At 38.4% G+C, this 20,071-nt stretch overlaps 1 protein-coding gene across 2 annotated transcripts; it reads right to left on the minus strand.

Annotated features, from left to right (window-relative positions):
* Positions 1-8,022: 8,022 nt before the first annotated feature.
* Positions 8,023-12,874, minus strand: LOC127543366 (tryptase-like). 2 transcript variants are annotated; one of them, XM_051969395.1, is made up of 5 exons: positions 12,775-12,874; positions 11,422-11,632; positions 10,526-10,788; positions 8,722-8,885; positions 8,023-8,590 (listed from the first exon to the last, which is right to left on the minus strand). In XM_051969395.1, the coding sequence occupies exons 1-5, from the start codon at positions 12,782-12,784 to the stop codon at positions 8,384-8,386; spliced, it is 855 nt and encodes a 284-aa protein (XP_051825355.1). In that variant the 5' UTR covers positions 12,785-12,874; the 3' UTR covers positions 8,023-8,383. The 2 variants fall into 2 exon arrangements, with proteins under 2 accessions (XP_051825355.1, XP_051825354.1); XM_051969394.1 differs by lacking the exon at positions 12,775-12,874 and having other exon boundaries at positions 11,422-12,085.
* Positions 12,875-20,071: the final 7,197 nt, after the last annotated feature.

Below are 20,071 nucleotides of genomic sequence, written 5' to 3' on the forward strand. Positions count from 1 at the left end.
GTGGTTCATAGTCATCTCCCAGAGTTCTTTCACTGGGTGTAGCTGGTTCAGTTCATTATCGCTCTATTAGAACTGATTTGGATTCATCTCATTGTTGAAGTGGGCCACATCCGTCAGAATTGATCCTCATATAGTATTGTTGTTGAAGTATATAATGATCTTCTGGCCCTGCTCATTTCACTCAGCATCAGTCTAGCTCTTTTTTAAATCATTTCTCACTCAACATCAGCCCTTCCACCATTTGCACCTTATTGATGGAGAGCTAATTAGAACAAGTCTTTCCATTCCCAAAGTCTAGAAGAGTAAAACTAGAGAAATAAACCCGTGTTCTTCCCTTGAGGAACTTATGATTAGAAAGAGGGAGGAAAAAACTACTTTGAATCCTGTCTAAAACCCAAGAAAAGACCAATTCTGTTCCTGACCTTAGTTGTAAGGGAGGGGGGATGAGAGGGAAGAAATGTAGGTAAAACTAATCAAGGCTATGAATTCTACTTATAATAGAAGGAGCCTGAAACCTTTCCTCAGCTTTTATGGACTCTGGACTCCTTAATATTATTAACATTCTAATATTTTTTCCAAGTGGTCAGTGGGAAGAGTCTATCTATTTTATTTTATGCATTTAAAAACATTATTCATTATTCTGAGAAAAGATCCATCAGTTTTGCCAGACTGCCAAAAGGGTCCATGACCTAAAAATGTCTGGAAGCCCTGGTGTTTGAACTCATGCAAAATGAAGTCAGCAAGTCCAGGAAAACAATTACACAATGATTATAATAATAGAAGAGGAAAGACCACCAATAACAGGTAAGAAAGGATCAAGTTATACACAATTTTAAAGCTAAAGAGATAATTTTATATTAAACCTGAAGGCAAGAGGGAATGACTAGGGGAATAATATGGTCAGACCTGTGATTTAGGAAGATCACTTCAATAACTTGATGGACAATGGAATGGAATGGGGAAAGATTTGAAGCAGAGAGATCGATCAGAAGATTAGAGCAATATTCTTGATGTGAGATGACAAGGACCTATATCAAGGCAGTGGTGTCAGAGTTCAGAAAAAGGAAAGAAGAACATACAATGGACAGATTAGATAATAGAGAGCAAGAAGTCAAGGATGACATGCAGGTTACAAGTCTGGATTACTGGGAAGATGTCAGTATCCTCAACAGTAATAGGTAAGTTTGAAAGAGGGAAGGGAGAAGTAAGATAATGATTTCAATTTGGGACATGTTGAATTGAAGCTGTCAATAAGACACCCAGTTCAAGATGTCCATAAGCAGTTAGAAATGTGAGACTAAAGTTTAGGAGAGTGGTGAAGGCTGAATAAAAAGCCCAGGTCCTACAAAAGATAGGACCTGATCTCAAAGTGGATGACATATTTATGACAGATTGCAGAGAGAAGTGCAGAGAATTCCAATCTTATTTTGTGCCTCTTTTTTCTGCCATGGAAGATGATCTTTCTCTTAGGAAGGAAAGAAGAAAAATATCCAATTGATAATTGAAATTCTTGTTGTTGTTGTTGTTGTTTGTCTTTCATTCTCAAAGAACCCAAACTAAATAAGAAAAGAATAAAAAGAAGCTAGCTACCCTTAATCAGTTCCAATCAATAGGCCCAGATAAATTAAATCCCAGGGTATTGAAAGGACTAGTGGATATGATTACCAATCAATCACCTGTCGGCATTCTATGTTTGAGGACTGAAGAAGTGTAAATAGCTCTTTTTTAAAGATCGTATAATTTGAAAACTGTAAGCCAACAATTCTTATTTGGATTCCTAAAAATGTTTTTGATGTAATGTTGAGGCTAGTGGGCATGATGGTACACAGCTGTAATCCCTGCGACCAAGGAGGTGGAGACTAGTGGATCACTAAAGCTCAGGGTACCAGATTACAATGCACTAAATTACTCGGGTGTCTGTGCTAAATCAAGCACCAGTATGGTGAGGATCAATGGGCAAGCAGGCTGCCTAATAGAGCAAATAAGCTCAGGTCATAAATGGTCAAAAGTTCCTGTACTGATAGGTAAAGGGACTGAACCTACAAGAAGCCATGGTACTTCTAGCCTAGAGGGAGAGGGACAGGGAAAGAGAGAGGGGAATAGAAAGGAAGAGTAAGTAAGATAGGTAGATTCAATCCCCAAAAATCATAAACAGTAATTTTTAAAAGGAATGAAGCACTAAAGGGTTAGTTAGAGAACATCTCAAAAAAGCATCAGTAATCACAAATAGCCAAAACTATTTCATAAAGAAAAGATCAACTTATTTTCTTTTTTGATAAGTTTACTAGACTGGATGATAGATTAGAGATATTGTATAGACATCTACTTAGATCTTATCAAAGCATGTTCCAAAGCCTTTTGTGGTTGTTAACAAGATGAAGATGTCCATGGGCTATATGATGGAACAATTAGATTGCTTCAAAATAGCTTGAATGACAAATTGCAAGGAGAAGACACAAATGGCTCAATGTCAAGAACATCTCTTGTAAATACCCCAGAAAAACCTATGCTTACTCTGTGCCATTAATGTTTTTAGGGTGAATAAAGAGAAAGTGGTATTCTTAGCTTAGAGATTCTGCAGATGACACAAAGCTGTGAGGGAGGAATCAGCAATATGAAAGACAGTTGGGATCCAAGATAAAATTGACCATCAAATCAAAAGTTATTTAATTGGGGTCAATGGGGAGTCTCATGTAAATTCAAAAAGTTATTTCCCAGAGGTAAGATGAAGAAGGCTTACTTAGACAGAAGTTTGACCAATTGATTTTATTTTACCAATTGAGTGATTAATCTTGAGAAGATCTGGAGGTTTTAGAGGGTTACAGACCCAAGTTGAGTCAGTTATTTGGGTATGGTGGCTGGAAAAGTTCATACAAATTGAAGCAGAATAAGGAAAAGCATGGTATCCAAGACCAGAGAGATAATGGTAGAACCATATTCTGACCTACTCAAAATAGGAAACTTCAGGAGGACTTTGACTAATTAAAGAAAATGTTGAGAGGGGCAACAAGAAAGATGAAGGGACTCCAAGTCAGACCACATGAGGTCAAGATGAAGGAGCTAAGGATTTTAACACTGAAAAAAGAAAATAAGATTTAGAGAAAACAAGAGAAACTGGATGATACAGTGGATAGAAATACAGTGGATAGAATTCTTGATCAGAAATCAAGAAAACCAAAGCCTTCTTAATTATTAGTAAGATGATAATTGTGGAAATATGTATAGAAGAAATGCACATGTTTAACATATATTGGATTACTTGCTCTCTAGGGGAAGGGGTGAGTAGAAGAAAGGGAGGAAAAAAATGGAACACAAGATTTTTCAAGGATAAATGTTGAAAACTATCTTTACATATATTTTGAAAATAAAAAGCATTTTATTTAGGCCTTGTATGCTTTTATGGATATTTCATTTCTTCTTCACAACATTCCTATGAGCAGGTATTATTACAATACTCATTTTACAATTGAGAAAACAGATAAATGGAATAAAGTGACTTGCCCAAGAGCACACAGCTCTTTGAACTCAACCCAACTCCAGGCCCCAAGGCACCCTGGCCCCAGGCAGCCTCTCCAGTCTTATTCTACAATATGTTCCATTCACACATCTACAATATGTCCTCTCTCACTCCAATTTTAATGTTAGTACCTTTGCCCTGTGCCATTAAAAGGCAAGTGCTCCCTCCTTCTCCCTCTCTGCCTCTTAGAATACTTGGCATCTATCCAAATTCAGCTCAATTATCCCCTTCCACATGAAGCAGCCTTTCATCCCTCCCCTCCACCCCAAGCTACTTCTCCCCAAAATCACCTTGTCACAACCTTGTACATGCTACCTGTGACTCTATCTGTATAGGTTATGTCATTTAATAGAATATAAGTTCCTTCAGGATATTTATCTTTGTATCCAGAGTACCTCACATATAGTAAATACTTCATAAATATATGATTGATTAGAGTGAAGAACAGCAGATGGAAATTATCTAATATTAAATTTATTTTAGACACAGATAATCATAGATTTGGTGCTGGAAAGACCATCTAATCTGACTCTTTCCTCCTTTTCCCTCCCACTTTGCAGATGAAAAAGTCAAGACCCAGAAAAGTTTACCAATTTGCCTGAGTTCTCCCAGGTAATATGTGGCAAAACTGGTTTTTGAACCCAGACCCGTTGAGTCAAAATCACCACTTTTCCCACTATATAGCAAAGGCAGCAAATGTTTCCTAACAACAAAAGCTATCTTAAAAGGAATTGGTTGTTTTGGGAATTCGTGGATTGATCATCCCTCAAAGACTTTCAAGTGAGGGCTAGATGAGAGGTAGCCACATAGTACAGTGAACTTAGTCAGAAAGCCCTGAGTTCAAATCTAACTTCAGACACTAGCTGTGAGTCCCTGGGCAAGTCACTTAAACTGCTATCTGTCTCAGTTTCCTCCACTGTAAAATGGGAATAATAACACCTATCTATCTCCCAGAGTTCTTGTGAGGACTAAATAATATTTATAAAGCATCTAGCATATAGTAAGTACTTAATAAATGCTTGTTTCCTTCCTTCCTTCTACTTGTCCACTGTGTTCCAGTGATATAGAGAGGCTTCTAGTGATACAGAAAAATTCAAGAAAAAGCTGAATTAGGTAACCTCTGGGATCCTTTCTCCCTTCCAACTCAGTGATTATCTAAAGAATAGAGAAGAAGCAAATCCCAATTCAATTTACACACAACTCTTTTTTGACATTTTATTTTTCCAAATACATACAAAGATAATTTTCAACATTCACCTTTGAAAAACTTTGTGTTCCAAATTTTTCTCTTCTCTCCACTTCACCCCTCCCTAAGACAAGCAATCCAATATAGGTTAAACATATAATTCTTCCAAACATATTTCCATATTTGTCATGCTGCACAAGAAAAATCATATCAAAAGGAGAAAAGTACAAGACAGAAAAAAACAGGCAAAAAAATTAATAACAAAAAGATGGAAATACTAAGCTTTGATCCACATTCAATCTCCATAGTTTCTCTGGGATGAGGATAGCTCTTTGCATCTTGAGTCTATTGGAATTGTCTGAATTACCACGTTGTTGAAAAGATATGCATAATTCTTGGGGGTCTCACATCTAGGAAAAGACTGAGAAGGAAAGAACCTAAGGTTTGCAGTTGTTCATATCTAATGACACTTTACCCTTATTGAAGCATCTTGAAGAGTCAGGGTCCCTGTGCTTCTGCCAACATCTTCCATAACACAGCATTAAGTAGTATAATATTATGGGGACAGGAGAAAAGAGAGCCTGAAAAAAGGAGAAGGGTGGGCCAAGTCTAAGTCTTGACTCTCACATAAATCCTACTGGGTAATCTTGGCCAAGGAAGATTAGCTAGCCCTCTGATCATCAGTTTTCCTTTCTATAAAATGAAGAGATTAAATTATGTGATTTTTAGTACTCCTTCCAGCTCTGACATTTCGTCATTTTGATTTGCTTTGGTTTTTAAAAATTAACAAGTGCTACAAAGTACTCAGTACAATCCATAGCAAGAAGATACATTATGAAGTTCAAGGCTCTGGTCATAGATTTAGAATTGGAAGGGACCTTAGAACACTTCAAGAGGGCTGTAAACCCCCTCATTTTATTGATGAGAAAACTGATGGCTAGACAACTAAGGATAATTGCCCAAGGTCACACAGGTAGTAGCTGTCTGAAGAAGAATTTGAACTAATTCTTACTGATTCTAAGACTTCTATTCTCCAGTCATCCTGATCTATATCCGGCCCCTGGACCCAGATGGCTACACAAGAAAATGGGTCCAGAAGAGAGAGTAAGGCTAGAGACTGTATAGCCCAGCCTCACTTCAATCCAATTCACTTGCAAGTCAAGATATCACCTTCTTGATGTCATTGCTCCTCTTGGAGAATGAAAAATGAACAATAATCTGTGAGGAGAAGGAGTAGCTTTCCCAATGGGGACCCAACTAGCTATATTACATTTAGACATTGCTCCCTCCTTCCCTCCTTCCCTCCCTCCCTTCTTTCCTTCCTTTCTTCTTTTACATCCCTCTCTTTTCTCCCTTCTCTTCCTCCTTTCCCTCCATCCACATAGGGAATCATACCCTTACTTGTGGGCACTCTTCCCTAAAGAATATAAATTTTGATGGCTGAATCCTCACAAGATATCTTGAATTTTACAGACTGGATCTTTTTTCTCTCTTTACCTATTTATTTATTCAATTATTTAAAAAAAACTGGGATAATTAACTAGTTTACCCCAGGTAATTTTATTTATGATTTCTTGAAATAAAGCATTAGAAAACCCATTTTCTTTGATGAAGCCCATTAGGATTCCAATGGAGCTCTTGATTCTTCCTTAAACCCAAATTACTCAGGCTCTCACTAATTGGTCACCAATAGGTATCAGCCCAAGACTTGCTTGGTCATTATTAGGGTTTTGATGCCTCAGAGTGAATATGAAGAGCAATTGTTTTTCTTTTGACAAGAAAACCTGCTGGCTTTGATAAGAAACCCCTCCCAGATTGATTTTTTTTCTTTTTTGAGCAGATAAAATTAGGTCATTTTTTGCCACATTTATTGCCTAGTTGTAATCACTGCTGGAATGTTCCTTCAGAGAAACTGAAATTTGGAAAAGACCTTAATTTTGAAAGGACCAAGGTATCCCACTGGAGATTGCCATCTCCAGTCATCCTGATCTATGTTTTGACAGTGGATGGTCTGGAGGAGAGAGTGAAGCTGGTGACTTTGCACAGCACTATATCACTTAAATTCAATTCACTTACAAGTCAAGATATCATCTTTCTAATGTCATTGGTCCTTCAATAAACAACAAACAACAGCAACTTCTATCTCCTTTGTCATGCTGCCTGGTGATCAGGAAAAAATTAATAAGGTGCTAATTGTATGATGGACTAAATTCAGATAATGTAGTGGGAATCAACTTGATAAATTTCCCTAATCCCATTACATAATATACCAGGGCTTTGGCGTTTTCCAGAAAAAGGGACCTCCCTTAAAACTAGAAATGCCTCATGGATCTTTGCTTCTCATTCCACCGTTGCTAGGAGGATACAATGCATGGCATCAGAAGAATAAAAGCTCGCTATAGTCTGGGACACTAAGGGAAAGAAAAATTCCTAGAAGAGGAAGCCTTTAAGCAAAAGGCCTGAATAATCCACAATTATTTCCTCCATCTTTAATTGGTATTGGAGGCTAGAAATATTATCTGTCAGTTAGCCCTTCCCAATTCATCCCTCCCAGAGGAAAACCCTAAGATCTAGCAGGGGTCCTCAAACTACGCCCGCGGGCCAGATAAGGCAGCTGAGGCCTATTATCCCCCCTCACTCAGAGCTATGAAGTTTCTTTATTTAAAGGCCCACAAAACAAAGTTTTTGTTTTTACTATAGTCCGGCCCTCTAACAGTCTGAGGGACAGGGAACTGGCCCCCTATTTAAAAAGTTTGAGGACCCTCCCGTTCTAGACGTCTCAGAACTGAAGAAGTCCCAAAATAATTTGAAAAAGTATCTTCAGCCAATCTGTTAAAAAAAAAAAAAAAGACATCTATCTGACCATGGACTGAAGGCAGTCTCACTCCTGAGTGAAACCATGCACATTAGCAAAAATAGATCCAGAGATCCACAGCCTCCTCAGTTTCATCCCCTAATTTTATAGAGAAAACTGAAGCCCCAAGAATGAATGATCCCTGCTAAAGCACAGCTAGCACCTTTATCAAAGTCTATATTGTTTTTCTACTGTGTGGCACTGAGAAATTGGACCATATTGGGGCAGTTTTTCCTTTGGGGACTGGAGAAAAGTTCCTTATGGCCAAGAGGACCAAGTTCACAGCTCTCATCAGCTCCCCAAAATATCCCATAAATAGATTATCAGGATATGTCAAACAAAAAATTGTCTCTCTGAATGTTCCTTTGATTAATCTCAGTAATTTCCTCTAACTTCTGGCTCTTTCTGGCTATCTTCATCAAAGACAAAGCCAATTCAAAGAAAACATACAGATTACAGCACAGAAAGATTTTGCAGACAGTTTAATGAGATATACATAATGCCATGTAGACCAACCAACTTCCCCGTCTTTTTTCTTGTCCTCCAAATCACTCCCTTGCAAAAATAAGATTCCCCAATGTCCAAGTTGAATAGGCTCACTAAATCATATAATGTCAGATCCAAAACCTCCCACAATTTGGTTTACAGAGGAGGAAAATGGGGATCACACCAAAGAAGGAATTTTCTTCAGGTCATACATGGAACCTACATCATGGCAAAGAACTAGAACTCAGGTTTCTAACTCCCAGCCAAGGTTTTAGGATGTAGCATGGGTCAGGAAGAACAGGGAAATATGGAAAGGGTTTTGTTTGGCTTTACAATAGATTCAGAGTCCAGGATTAGGAAGGGAGTGAGGAGAAATTGAGCCCAAAGTTCCCTGAATGTTCTTCTGGATCCAATCCAAATATTTTAAGATATTTGTGTAGACTCCAGGGCGGTTGGAATTTTCACCACAATTTTCTACCCAGCTTGCCACACCAGCCTGAAGCCAAGAGTCTTCAACTTTACACACAAGAGGTGATCCAGTATCCCTCTAAAAGAGAAAACAGAAACTGCTGATTTAGCCAAAAAAAAAAAAAAAAACAGGAGATGCCCAAGGAGAGAACTTTGGCAAGCAATCTGGGCACCTCGGAGAAAGCAGTGAGAAGGGAGGAAGAAACTTACCTCACAGATGTCATGTCCTTTTTTACCAGCACATATCATATCCTCAGGAATTATCCTTGTGGACTCAGCAATGGTAGAAACCTTATGGTAAAGCTGTTCACAGTCATGATTGTCAAAAATGGGGACCTGCACTTGCTTCAGGGAGAATGGTGGGGACAGAACTTCTATAAAGGAAAGCATGAAATTATAGGGAGATAGACTTATTACTTAAACATTAGGGATCATCTAATCCAGAGGTTCTCAAAGCAAGGTTCAGGGACCCTTTCAAAGGATCTTCAAAGTCAAAGCTATTTTCATAATATTAAAGACATTTTAATTTTCAGTAGGGTAAATATCAAAAGGCATAACCCATAAAAACTCTGTGTGAAGTCTTCAATAATTTTAAAGTGTGAAGGGACTCTGAGGCCAAAAGTCAGAACTGCTAACTTAGCCCAACCCTTTCATTTTATTAAGAAAGAGAATGATCCTTGAGAAGCGAAGTAATTGATCACAGATTACATGAGTAATCTGCAACAGAATTGGCATTTGAATCTAGGAATCAAATAAAATGTCCTACTCATATATATATACCCACACCATACTGTGCAGTGGGTTGATTATACACAGAATATAGAGACAAGAAACATTTACTAATTCCTATTTAATGACAGACCTTTGCTAGGTTACAAATCCACAAAAAATAAGATGATTCCTATCCTCAAAAAGCTTGAGAAATTTTTTCTGATCCCCTTCCTTGACAGTGGCACCCTTCAAAAAATTTATTTATATATCTATGTATGTATATATGTACAGATGTATACATATTTAACATAAATTTAATATATGCATGTCTCCCCCATTGGATACACATCTATTATACATGTTTCTTCCCTCATTAAAATGTAAACTCCTTGAAGGCACAGATTATTTTTATTTAGTCTTTATATTTTCCAAAGCACAATGCCTGGCACATATTAAGTTTAATAAATGCTTGTTAATTGGTTGATTGGCCCTCCCTGGTATAGCTCTAGTTGGTGAGTCAGTAAAAATCGTATTGTTTAAATTTGCTATTCCCTGGCGCCTCCTGGAATGCCTCGGAGTGTTCTTGAGAGCATCTTATCAGACTCTGTTTCTTTTCATTGATTGTCCCAAATATGTAGAATGTTCTCCTTGCTTTGCCTCAACCTCCCAGCTGTTCCAGCTTCCTTCAAAATTCAGTTCAAATCCTACCTTGTGCAAGAGACCTGCAAGAGGTATCCCAGACTCCCAAATTCTCCCTCCTGTTGTCTTCTCTCTAATATTATATTACCTTTACCTTGTATGTATCTTGAATAGAAATAGCATTTTGCCTGTTAGAATAAGAGTTCCTTCAGGATCCAGACTACATTTTATTGTTGTTGTGCTTGTTTTTTTTTCCTCTTGTTTTATCCTAGCATTTAGCAAGTGTCTGGAACATGGTAAGTATTTGATAAATGCTTCATTGATTAAATGATTTTTTTTTATTTCTAATCCTTGCACCTTTCCTATGGACTTGCATGGGGTTTGTATTCTTGGAGGCTTATGCTATTGTTTAGATATCAAATGACCCAAACCAACAGACTAAACATAGGTGCAGCACTAGGGGATCCCCCCAGAATCTCCTGAGATTCACAAGCCCAGGACCATTATCTTGATAAAAAAAGGGGAAGAAATGATTTCCCCCAACTTTTCTGCTCCCTTCTCTTAGTCCTTAGCATTCTGAGTCTTGGCCCTGAACCAGCTCCCAAAAACAGGAAATACAAGAAAAAATACAGGAGGTAGCATCCTTCCTGTAGGGACTGTTCACCTTCAGAACCGGTATTACCCCAGCCAGTCACCCAGCACTCTGTGTTGGAGAAGTTCTGCGAGGCAGCAGGAAGCTTGATGGGCCTGGCTTGATTGGAAAACTGGACGGACTCTGTGAGTTTTAGCAGGGCAATGTCAGCACCTTCATTATCAAAAGTGAAGTTGGAATGGACCACAATCTTGGATAAGGACATCAAATTGTCTTCATAATACAGATGTTGCTCCCTTAGTTGGACCCTATAGCTGGAAGGTTCCTCTTCCTCACTGGAGAAAGTAAAAGAAAGTTCCTTAGGGGTAACGGGCTTGGAGGTGCAAGGCTTTGGCTGCCTCAGGACACAACCCTACTCCTTGATTCCTAGCCTACAATAGCTCCCAATCATGGATTTGGGGACTTAAGTCTTCTAGGATTTACTCACTATTCCATTTTCTGTCTACACAGGGGCAAAATTTTCCATTTATGTGACTCTGTTTCTCTTTCTCTGTCTCTCTATCTTCATCTCTATGTCTATCTGTCTCTCTTTTGTCTCTATCTCTGTCTCTGGGTGTATGTGTCTCTCTGTCTCTGTCTCTCTGTTTCTCTGTGTGTGTTTATCAGTCTCTATTTTTCTGTCTCTATGTTCCTTTCTCTCTGTGTCTCTGGCTCTCTGTATTTCTGTCTCTGTCTCTATCTGTCTGTCTGTCTCACACAAATGAAAAATTCAGCACATTTCCCTATTTGACAAGAAAAGTAATAGTCTAGAGAGCAGAAATGCCTTACTCTCAGTGAGTCAGTAAGAATCTGGTCTCAAAACCTTACTCCTAAATCCCATCTTGCTCCAGTCTCTCACCTCCCAGCCCACATCCCACCAAATCCATTAATAATTATCCAGCTGAACCAAATGCAGGTGACAGACTTACTTGAAAAAGCAGGATGCTGCAGTCAATACCCACTCAGGGTGAATAAGCGAACCACCGCAGAAATGCTTCCATAATGCTTCTTCCCCATAATCTTCCTGCTTCCTCAGGCTCACCTGCCATGGCCATTCCTTCTTTGGGGCTTCCTCACCCCCAATGATTTGAGCCCTTGCCCTCCAGGAGAGATGTGTTGATGGAAGAAGCCTCTGCAGTCCTGTAGACCCAAGCATTTATCTCTCCTCCCTGGACTTCAAATATCAAATTCAGTGACCACTTCCTTCCATTTATTTCCCCTGTCACCCTTCTATAACCTCCAATTCTATACTGAGGTCCACAGTTAAGCCTACAGTTAAGAGATTATTATTATAAATAAAATAACAATAATAATTTGATGTTATTCAGATGTGGTCTAACTCTTCATGGCACCATTTGGGATTTTCCTGGCAGAGATGTTGCAGTGGTTTGCCGTTTCTTTCTCCAGCTCATTTTTCAAATGAGAAACGGAGGCAACCAAAATAAGGTTAAGTGACTTGCCAGAACCATACCGCCAATTAGTGTCTGAGACCAAATCTGAACTCTGAACGAGGAGTATTCCTGACTTCAGGTCCAGTGCTCTGTGCATGATACACTCCAATTGTGTATATAGATTAGATACTCAGATGGCCCCTGTACTCAGATGGCTCTGGAAAGAAAACTGATCTAGGTGACCTTGCCCAGTCCTCCCTCAGGTAAGTCCAATTCACTTGCGTCTCACAGCATCATCTCCCTGAAGTCATGGTCCTCCTTGAGAACCAAGGACAAACAGCATTATTCACTATGGCGCCACCTAGCATCCCAACAACAATAATAGACATCATTTCAATGATAGACATCTCCATAGGATGATGCGGTATATAGGAAAGGCTTTGGAATTAAGTGACCTAACTGGCCTCTCATCACTCTTGGGGAACCTGGACATTTAATCTTGTACCTTAGTTTCTTCATTTAAACAATGAAGAGTTGAATCAGATGGCCTCTAAGGTCAGCCTCTTCCAGCTCTTCTCCCATGATCTTAATCCTATGATACTCTATAAATATGAATTTATAAATGTCCCCCTTGATACCAAACAGGTAAACATTGCGATTCTCCTCCTCTCATCTATGTAAAACAAGGTTGAGGGAGATCAAGTCCTTAGATCCACATAGAGGCTACCACCAGTTCAAGGGGCTCAGTCTACTAGCAGCTAGACTCTTTCTTTCCCCAGAACTCAACTGTAGCCTTATCATATTCTCCCATGAGCAACTTACTATCATGGTTCAGTGTGGTAGTAGGACACAGAGGGACCTCAAGGACCAGTAAAAGGATAAATGGCTCACCTTGTGGCATAGAAACTGAGGTCTCCAGAAAAGGAAGAGTCAGGAACAGCAGAAACAGCTCCTAGAGGAAGAATGGGACAAAGGAGAGGATGGAAATCTTCAGAGTGAGGAGGTGGACAACTGGATGTCAGGGCAATAGATGGAGCAGAGAAGATCTTCGATGTGGCATAACAGGGGAGCTAGAGACCTGGAAGTCAGAAGCTAGGAAAGAAGCAGCCACTTACCATGGTCAGCTTCTTCTGCTCTCTCCTCCCCCTCAGTCAGCACCCTACTTATTCTCTAAAATAAGGAAGTAGAAAAAGGAGGGGAGCTCAGCTCTCCTCTAAGGGTGGGGATGAGGAAAGAAGGAAGAAGGAAGCGTATATGATTGCCCGGGCAGTATACTTCCCTGGGATAATGACACACTGATAATGTGACCACATCGTCAGACTTAGCTCAGTATTTAGGAGGTTCCAAAGAAAACTGTGGGATAAAAGATATTAGACTGACTACCAAACTGAAGGTCTACAGAGCCATTGTGCTGATCTCATTGCTGTATGCCTGGGAAACCTGGACAGTAGAGGAGAACCATGCCAGGAAACTGAATCACTTCCATGTGAATTTCTTAGGGAGATTCTGAAAATCACCTGGAAAGATAAGGTACAAGACACTGAGGTCCTTTTTTGAACTGAACTGCCAAGCATTCCAACTCTACTGCAGAGAGCACAACTCCAATGAGCTATCACATTGTTTAAATGCCAAATGTATACTTATCTAAAAGACTATTTTTATGGAGAACCCAAACAAGGCAAGCACTCAATAAGGTGGTCAGAAGAAGTGCTACAAGGACCCTCTCAAGGTCTCTCTAAAGAACTTTAGAATTGATTGCATGATATAGGAGATGCTAGCAAAGGACCGCCCAACATGGCAAATCTACATGGAAAAAGGTGCTGTGCTCTATGAGCAAAGCAGAATGGAAGTAACTCAAAAGAAATGCAAGATGCACAAATTTGAGAATCCACCCCAAATGTTCACATGGCTTGTACCTGTGTACAGCATTCTGAGTTTATATTGGTCTGATCAATCATAGTTGAATACATTGTAACTCGACTCTAATATAGTAATGATATTTTGGTCCTTTTTGAGAATGAAGGACCAATCAGTTAATTAGCATGTGCTCAGAGGTTAAGTTTTTTCTCCCATTTCCTGGGTTCTGAAAGATGGGGAAGGACCCGTATGGCTCATCATAATAGGGACAGGGACATCTGGGGATGTCACAGAGCTCTTTGTTTTGCAACGCTTAGAAAGAGGTAGCTTAGGTGCTAAAGTGGATAGATCCTGGACATAGAGTCAGGAATACTGGAGATCAAATTTAGCCTTAGACACTTAATATGTGACCCTAGACAAATGATTTAACTTCCATTTACCTCAGTTTTCTCATCTATAAAATGGAGATGATAAAAATGGAGATAAGTATAGATAATAATAATAATATGGTGATTTTTAGTCTGTAACAGTTAGAAGAAGGAGGTTCAAAGAAATTCTTCAGAGAGCCTATCCTTAGAATTAGAACCTCTAACTCCATAGATGCTGGGTGCCATATTATACAGGGGAAACAATTTGAGCTTGCTGTTCAGTAAAATTCTCAGATCTTTTCAAAGAACTGCTGAGTTTCATGTGCAATTCCCTTTCTATGTTCTGATATATATATATATATATATATATATATATATAATCACATTATTGGTGTTTGTTAGGTTCAGTATAAAATGTAAACACACACACACACACACAATTACTGCTGAAAAGACATCTCTTTCCCATCCTGTATTTACAAAATTGATTTTTGAATCCAAATGTTTAGGCTTTTATGTTCATCATTATACAATTCTATCTAATTAGATTCAAGCTAGTGTTCTAACATGTAAGATTTTTTTAAAGCCTCTCACATGATATATTAGATTTCTCATTTACAAATTTAGTAAACATATAAGACCAACCAAATAACTAATAAAATTGTTAAAGACCTAGATGAAATACCAAGAGCACTCCATTGAAGATGGATCTCCTTCCAAATTAATATTAAATAATTAGTGAACTCTTGGGTCCATCTCAGAATCTATCTAATCATACAATTATTATCCTGAAGCTTTCCATCTTTCCCACAAGAAGTGCACAGGAGACTGAAAATATTTAGCCAAAATTTATGTTAAAAAATGGCAATATGTTTAGTTTAACATTACTTCTTCTTAAAGAAGACACAACAGAGCAGATATCACCATACTATTAGTAGCTGCTTCTGGAATAGCCCAAGAGTAAGGTGGCGTGATAATGCAGCCCCAGCATGGACTCTATCTGGATGGGCTTGAAGCCTGCAAGGACAATTAGATTGCGCCATAGTGCACAGAGCACTGAGCTTGGAATCAAGAAGACTAATCAACCTGAGTTCAAATGTAGCACTTACTAGCTGTGTGACTTTGGGCAAGTCACTTAACCCTGTTTTGCCTTGGTTTTCTTATCTGTAAAATGAGCTAGAGAAAAAAATGGAAAACCACTCCAGCATCTATGCCAAGAAAACCTCAAATGGAGTCATGAAGAGTTAGAAATGACTGAACAAACAAGAAACCTGCAAAGCACAGCCAGGAATAATAAATGACCTTAATTGCATAGACCAGTGGTTCTCAAACTTTTGTTTTCAGTATCTTTTCCTATTAAAAATTATTGAGGATCTCTCCAAAGAGTTTTTGTTTATCTGGATTATATTTATAGACATTTACCATATTGGAAATAAAAACTATTTTTGAATTTGTAGACCCTCTAAAAGGGTTTCAGAGATCCCCAGGATTCTCTAGACCATACTTTGAGAACCACTGGTATAGACTTTCTTTCAGTAGGTCTGAGATGCAGTTTTTGGAAGAGACAGGAGAAAGGGAAATTAGAGGCAAAAAGGAGAGAGCTGTGAGTTCAAAGACTTATCTTGCTTTTTTGTTGCTTTATCACACTATCAGGCACCAACCTTGAGATTTCCTGCTCCCCCTCCTCTGATAACAGACTTGAGGTTCTGAAACCATCAAACTCTGGTAGCCCTATGGAACTTCATCCTTCCTCTGCTGGGAATCTTAAACTTGTGGCTACTAGAAAGAACTGAGAATTTTTGGGACAAAAAAAAATAGAAATAGTGAGCTGGAAGAAGAAGGGTCAAAGAGAAATAAGGAAGAGATGGTGGTTAGAAGCTGACCCAAATGTCTTCTTCACCTGGTTGCTGTGCCAAGGGGAAAATACAAAGCTATTTATGACACCCATCTGAGAATATTTCCAACTGCCTTCCTATATAGAAACCATCACTACCCCAGTGGACACACATGTGTAGGAAGGTTTTGCTTTGAGCATGTTTTCTGTTAATATATTTTCCTGATCTGCAAAGATGGACAGAAGCAGCTACACCCAAAGAAAGAACACTGGGAAATGAATATAAACTGCTTGCATTTTTGTTTTTTTTCCCGGGTTATTTCTACCTTCTGAATCCAATTCTCCCTGTGCAACAAGAAAACTGTTCAGTTCTGCAAACATATATTGTATCTAGGATATGCTGTAACCTATTCAACATGTAAAGGACTGCTTGCCATCTGGGGGAGAGGGTGGAGGGAGGGAGGGAAAAAATCGGAACAGAAGTGAATGCAAGGGATAATGCTGTAAAAAAAAAATTATCCTGGCATGGGTTCTATCAATATGAAGTTATTTTTAAAAATAAACAAAAATAAAATAAATATATATATATACTTTTTTTTTTCCTGATCTGAATTTTGCTTTCTATATTGTATAGCAGCTCCTTTTCTATCCTGGGACCCTTAGAAAAGCTACCAAGACTGTTGGAAAGACTATACATAGTAGAACTTGTGAAACATTTTCCTTTGTCCAACAAATTTTTATATATCCCCAGGTACATAAAATAGGTATATAAATCAAATATTTATCAATAATAAATCATAAAGAAATTTATTTTTAAATAATTCTTTAGCACATATATGATTTTACCATTTATTAAAGATGAAAGCAAATTTGCATATTTATGAGATATATATGCTTGTTTATTTTTACATAAAGAGTTAAATCTTGGTGGAATAGTTGATATCTTTTACCGTTGCCAATTTTCATGATCCCCACATTCAGTTAAGTGACCATATATAGGTTCATGACCCACAGTTTAAGAAGCTTTGGCACACAGAACTTGCCCTGAGAACAATGCACTGTTTGAAGAAAGAGAAGTGATTGAGTGATTATTATTATTAATAGCTGCAAAACACTGTGGTCCTTCATTTTATTTGCATATGTTGTTTGGAAATTTTGTAAAATTATAATTGATGAGATCAAATAGCTGCTTGGAGACTATCAGAAAATGGAATAAGGACTGCTGAGTTTGTGCCAGACAAAAAGAAAGATTTTGTGAGTTTTGCCTCATAGAGAAAAAATATGTCATTGATATCCAAGAGGTTCTAATTTGAGATTGGGAATTTTATTTTTTGGCTGAGGCAATTGGGGTTAAGTGACTTGCCCGGGGTCAGACAGCTAGGAAGTATTATGTGTCTGAGACCAGATTCGAACTCAGGTCCTCCTGACTTCAGGTCTGGTGCTCCATCCACTGAACCATCTACCTGCCCCTTGGGAATATTTTTAAGCCAGTTTGTTATAAACTAAAAAATGAAGAAGATAGTAGAACAGTCCACTGACAGAAAATATTCAGCTATTGTGCTGGGAGCTTGATGATCAGAAAAGAGGCATATTTTGGTGTGTATGCATTGGCTTAAAAAAGATAACAGTTGCTGGGAAGCACACTGGGAGAGAGACGAATCTGATATTTCAGTTTGTCACCTTCCAGCACTATTTACAATTTGAGGGGAAACCTCTCAGAGGTGCCTCATTATTCTCTACTGCCTTCTTTAATTTGAGAGGAAGAAACAGAGGAGAAAAGATAAATCTTAAATTTGTTTACTATGAGAAGATGTTTGGGGATAATTAGACAAACCAAAATCTTGATGGATGAAGAATTGTTTGCCTTTGTCATTGTTGCCCAAAGAGCCAGCCTGGGGAACTTTGTAATTCTCTGGTTTAAGAAAACTGTTCATCCCTATAATAAAATAACATTCTCTCAACACCCCAATAAGGATGGTTGGGAAAGAAAACAGCATTCATCAGGTCTAAAACAAAAAAAAAAGCAATTCTGTCCATCAGAAGGATCGAAAGGGAAGAAGCAAGAGAAGAAGCTTTTTGTAATACTTAGTATTTCTGAAGCCACCAAATGTCATCCAGGTCCACAGTTGCCCTAAGCACATGAGTTTCCCCACTCATATGACTTCCTGCACGGTTTCTGTAAGTATATGACCACTCTCCTTTACACTACGTACACTACATGCATTGGAGAGATAGTCTACCCAGATTTATGGATGGATTCTAATGCTTTCATTATTGCTACATTTGCTTCTCTTTGAGTAACTATGATGTTATGATTGTTCTTTCGTCTTGTCACCAAGCATAGTTTTGATTTAAGAGTCATTGGTGGTATGGTAGATGATTTTGTACAAATGGGAATTTATATAAATTTTATTTTTATTCATTTATATTAAATATAATAAATTTATATAAATTTTGTATAAATGGGAAGCCCTGTGTTTGAGGCTCAGAAGCTACCATGGAAAGTAGAAGAATATTCCCCTTTCCAACAGGGTTATCCCACAGCTGCATGATACCGATGCTTCTCTAGGATGCTCAGCCAAACCTGCCAGAGTAAAGGCAGTGAAGAGTAAGCAAGCCAGACAGGAGAGCACGAGATGGAGGTGCTGTGTCACACTCAGACTATATAAGAATACAACCAGAAAAAAAAAGCATCAGTGGAACACTCCTTCCAAAAAATCCCAAGTTCGTCTCCCACTCTCCCTTTTGGATAATACGAATGGGGAAGGAGGAGACATATTTGTAAGAGGCACATGTAGTCAAGGTACATGAAAAAAAATTCAGAGAGAATTTGAAGGGAAATCAGAAGCATTCATTTGAATAGATATGTGTGAGTAGAGTGATAGCCTTGAAGTCAAGAAGACCAGGATTCAAGTCTGAGATCTGACACACATTAGCTATGCAAACATGAGCAAATCATCAATTTTCTCAGGGCCCCATGATCTCAGAATGTGCCCTAAATGAATCATTGATCAATATCCATGGAGACTATTCACTGGGATTTCTCCACACTGATCCACTCAGAAGAAGGCAACAGAAAAATAACTGCAAGGATAATAACAGTAACAACAAAGCAGAAGAAAAATGTATGACTCAGTCTTTGGATTTGTTGATGTTCTTTTTTAATTTATGGGATTTGTATAGGTTTATATTTGCAGCTAGGTGACCCAGTGGACAGAGTGCAGGGCCCGAAGTCAGGAAGACTCAGCTTCCTAAATTCAAAATTGCCCTTAGACATTTACTAACTGTGTGACCCTAAGCCAGTCACTTAACCTCATTTGCCTCAGTTTCCTCATCTGTAAAATGAGTTGGAGAAGGAAATGGCAAACTACTCTACCATCTTTACTAAGAAAACCTCAGAAAAAGTTATTAAGAGTTGGACACAACTGAATAATGGCCGAGCAGCAACAAGTATTTGCAGAATTTATCTTTTTGTTCTTTTGAACTGGGCAGTCCCTTCTAGCTCTAAAATTCTCTAATTCTACTTGCCTATGGTTGTCTTTCTACCTGTCTTCTGCCTGTCTTAAACTGTAGGTCATGACCCCATAGGGAGTCACATAATTTAATGTGAGCATCACAAAATTATGATTTATTATCGTAAATGCTTTATTTGTATACTTATATACCTCTATATCCAGGGTTGTGTAAAAATTTCTCAGGAGAAAAGGGGTCAAAAGTTTAAGTTCTATCTAGAGGACTATCTGTTGAGGTTCAAAAGGAGACCCCAAAAGGTTGGGGCTGTAGACTAGTGTCGCAAGGTATCTCAAAAGAATTTGCAGGTTTGAACTCATCTCCAAGTCAAGAAGCACAGTTTATTATAAATGTAACTCCAATTGAAGCAGGGCAAGTTCCAAAAGGATTTAGAAAAGAACCAGGAGAAAGAAGATAAATTTATAGGACAAAGTTAGAAAGACCAGAACTACATGTTACTTACTTACTAATTTTATGGCTTACAGGTAGGTTTGAGGGGTGATCTGTTCACTGTTGTCTCAGGAACTTGGTTGTCACTGACCAACAGATAGCTATCTGACAGTCAGCAATGTTTGAAGGGCTATTCTAAGGCCAGAAGACTTTAGGATCATTGATAGAC

Source organism: Antechinus flavipes, chromosome 1, assembly GCF_016432865.1.
Source record: "Antechinus flavipes isolate AdamAnt ecotype Samford, QLD, Australia chromosome 1, AdamAnt_v2, whole genome shotgun sequence".
Classification (NCBI taxonomy): domain Eukaryota; kingdom Metazoa; phylum Chordata; class Mammalia; order Dasyuromorphia; family Dasyuridae; genus Antechinus; species Antechinus flavipes.